At 39.8% G+C, this 3,359-nt stretch overlaps 1 protein-coding gene across 10 annotated transcripts in view; it reads right to left on the bottom strand.

Annotated features, from left to right (window-relative positions):
• Positions 1-1,193: 1,193 nt before the first annotated feature.
• Positions 1,194-3,359, bottom strand: part of il15l (interleukin 15, like) — an 18,605-nt gene continuing 16,439 nt past the window's right edge. For 7 of the 10 annotated variants that reach the window (XM_020622716.1, XM_020622719.1, XM_020622714.1 and 4 more), the window contains exon 7: positions 1,201-1,809. In XM_020622716.1, coding sequence (XP_020478372.1) covers positions 1,687-1,809 — 123 coding nt within the window. In that variant the 3' untranslated portion in view covers positions 1,201-1,686. Of the gene's footprint in view, positions 1,810-3,359 lie in introns of all 10 variants that reach the window. The other 3 variants (XM_020622723.1, XM_020622724.1, XM_020622722.1) reach the window with 3 other exon arrangements.

Raw genomic sequence — 3,359 nt, 5'->3', positions numbered from 1 at the left:
AGCAGTCACCGGCCACATCGACCTGATCAGTGTTTGATTGTTGTGTCTTGTTGCTTTTTTTCTTTTGTCTCTCCTCTATCCACTCACCCCAACCGGTCGAGGCAGAAGGCCGCCCACCAAGAGCCGGGGTCTGTCGGAGGTTTCTTCCGTTAAAGGGAGTTTTTCCTCCCCACTGTCGCCAAGTGCTTGCTCAAGGGGGATTTGTTGGGTTTTCCCTATGTAATAATATTGATAACAGTAAGGTCTAGACCTTAGTTTGTAAAGTGTCCTGAGATGACTTTTGTTGTGATTTGACTCTATATAAATTGAATTGAACTAAAAAAGTGAGGCCAAATTATTGTCAATATGGGGGCTGGCATTTTGCAACCAGATTCTTTGCAGTGGCAACCAGAAGTGGAGTGACAGCATCAGGCCACCAATCAGAGCTGTCCATCATCTGAAAGGCACCCCTTTTATATCTATATTTATATTGATTATATCATTTACTAAACAAACCTACCAGAAAACTGACCATTTGTACACACATCAGTGTGACAATATCTACCTAAAATGACAGAAATCAGTTTTTGGAAAAATGTATTTTTAGTCTACTGGAGCTGTGGCTTAGAGCTGCTCTGATTTATAAAAATACTCAAATATTTTGAGTTTGATGTTCACAAGAAGCATCTGCTGATGTGAACCATGCCTGGCAGCTGGCGTCCAGCTCAAACGGCATCAAAGACACAGCACAGAATGATCAGTGAGGAAAAGACGTCCAACATAAAGGAATCACTGGAGTTGATTAATATCTGAGTCAACCATACACATGTTGTGGAGCTTGGAGTCCATGGAAACCACAGCAGATTTTCAATTATTTCTGCTTGATCAGTGAGTTTTGTTGCATTCTCATTTCTTGTAATTTCAAACCAACAACTTCATTTCCATCAAGTGGTTAGAGCGGATAAACTACGCTAGTTTTGTCAGAAGATGGCGGTACAGGCAACGTACCATAACATGGCTGTGGTAAAAAAAAAAAAAAAGTAGTAAGAGGTTACAAACTGGCAACAAAACAGAGAAACTAACAATCAGAGATTTCACAGTTTACTATTTAAAACGAGTTTTTACCTGGACGGGACAGAACGTTTCTAACAGAAATGATCTCCTCCTCGGTCCACACACACACACACCTGCTGCCAACCATGTTTGTTTTGCACGTTATGGGAAACGTCAGCTGAAACAGTGGGCTCAGTGTTCGCTGTGTCAGAACTTACTCGGCAAATGTGTGATCATCCTGCGGATGGTTCGTCACTAAAACAGACTCCTTTCACATTAAACAGTGTTTTCACGTTGACATTTAATACATTGTTATTATAAAAATATAAATTGTAGTAACTTTAATGATTTACATCTTCTTCATTGTGCTCAGTTGCACAAGTCGCCCGTTGCTCATCTTGTCCAGGCTCTGTACATTTAATAACCAGAAGAAAAGCTATGCAGAAAACACACCCCTTCCTATATTTAACTTGTTAGTCCTACTGCAGCATCACAACAATCCCAAGCTTCTTCCAACACGGAGGTGCTCTCTTCCTGCCTTTGCACACTGAATCGCCCTGTCTCCATTCCTCCAGCTGTAAAATAAATACCACAGGCATGATGCACTGTGTTTGTGTTCAGGTGATATGAAAGGTTCATGAAGAGAAGAACAGCTCATGATGCCCTTTTGGAACAATACTTATTGAAAATAAACTGAAGAATAGTCTGAAGCTCTTCGAGGAAATGTTTTGCATCTTTCTCTTTGAGGCGCTCACACTGAAGACACCCTGTCTCCGTCTGTGAAGGACATGAGAGACAAGAAAGAGACTCATTACTGGTCAACAATAAACAGCACTTCATGAGCATCTGCAGCAGCTGTGATGCTGGAGTTCCCCAGGGCTCTGTTCTGTTTTACTACAAATGTCTTCACAATAATTTCACAATATTTGTTTAATGGAAAAATCATGGATTAACTGATTCTCTCCCACAAGTTGTAGATTCTTGCTGTTAACAGTTTGGTAACAATAGAACATTTACAGTGAATTTGATCTGTTTGTATTTTTCCTGTACAAATAAAACATCAGACAATAAAATAGTCTGTTTTTTGACTCTATATAAATTGAATTGACAAACGTTATGGCAACTGGACCTTCAGTGGCAAAATGGAGAACAGCCTGATGATGTATTACTGGTGCGCTTGGAGTTTTGATTTTGTTTGACTGTTACTACTAATCCTCTTGGATGCAGCTGCTTTTGCTGGATGCTGCAGAACAGTTGAGTGCAGGCGCTCTCTGCAGAAATATCTCAGAGTGTTTGGGAACAGAGGCTTGTTTACATGCTTTTCAGTGCAACCAATATATCAGAACCAAAGTCTGGTCTAGGCAAGCCTCAGCAGAATGTGCAATGTCTGGATTGCTTTCTCTTTTTCATCATCAACTGTGGTGCAGCAAATTCCACCAGTTGCTCTTTGGAAAAAAAAACTTTATGATTTGCTACTTTCTTGTGGCGAGTGCACTTTGTCCACAGTTTAAACTGTTCTCCCAAACTTTTCACAGGTGTGTGAGCTTGTTTCTCACAGTGCCTGTAACAGCAAAAAGCAAAAGCCATTGTTTTTGCCTCAGACGGTGCCAAGGTAAGCTTCTTTCTATGTTATGGTATTTAGCTTCTAAAATGTGTTGTTGCAACCCTGGGGCCAGACCAGGAGGACTCTTGGATCAATCTGCAATACACATAATGCATTAAAATGAACATAATTTCCACTAGGAACATGTCCTGCTCTTGTTAAAACAGCTTGTTCCCTCACTTTTATTGTTTCAGGTTTAGTTTTTTAATGAAGTCTCTCCGTCCTACCTTACACCTACTATAGTCCAGATGTGAGAAACTCTAAGTGGATAAAACTGCAGACAGATTGACCTGAGCCAGGCTCAGTTATTAACATTCACTCACAGGAATCAGCTTTGTAAACAGCATCAGGTATGCAGCAAGTGGTGTTTTTTGCCCTGAGTTTCACCTCACAGGCTGCCCAACTTTTTTGGTGAAAGAAATGCCCATAATTTCAAATTAGCTATGTTGAATAAGGTCTTTGATCCCAATTAATATTTGATTTTGATTTTGATTTATTCTTTCAAGCATGTAAAGACAGTTGATATGACAACACACATGATTGTACACATAATCCAATATCAATTTGCTTATACCTAGTACATGCTTGAATGGAGTAGGAAGAAGTCAGACTTATCCAGTCCTACCCCATGACATCATCTTACCATCATTGGTTTGCAAGCAGTATCTCTACATAAATAATTCTCTTCTACACCACACAAGTAATATATTAAAGAATTATTACA

Source organism: Monopterus albus, unplaced genomic scaffold (genome assembly GCF_001952655.1).
Source record: "Monopterus albus unplaced genomic scaffold, M_albus_1.0 scaffold287.1, whole genome shotgun sequence".
Classification (NCBI taxonomy): Eukaryota; Metazoa; Chordata; class Actinopteri; order Synbranchiformes; family Synbranchidae; genus Monopterus; species Monopterus albus.
The sequence above is the reverse complement of the archived record's forward strand: the minus strand, read 5'-3'. Positions and strand labels throughout refer to the sequence as shown.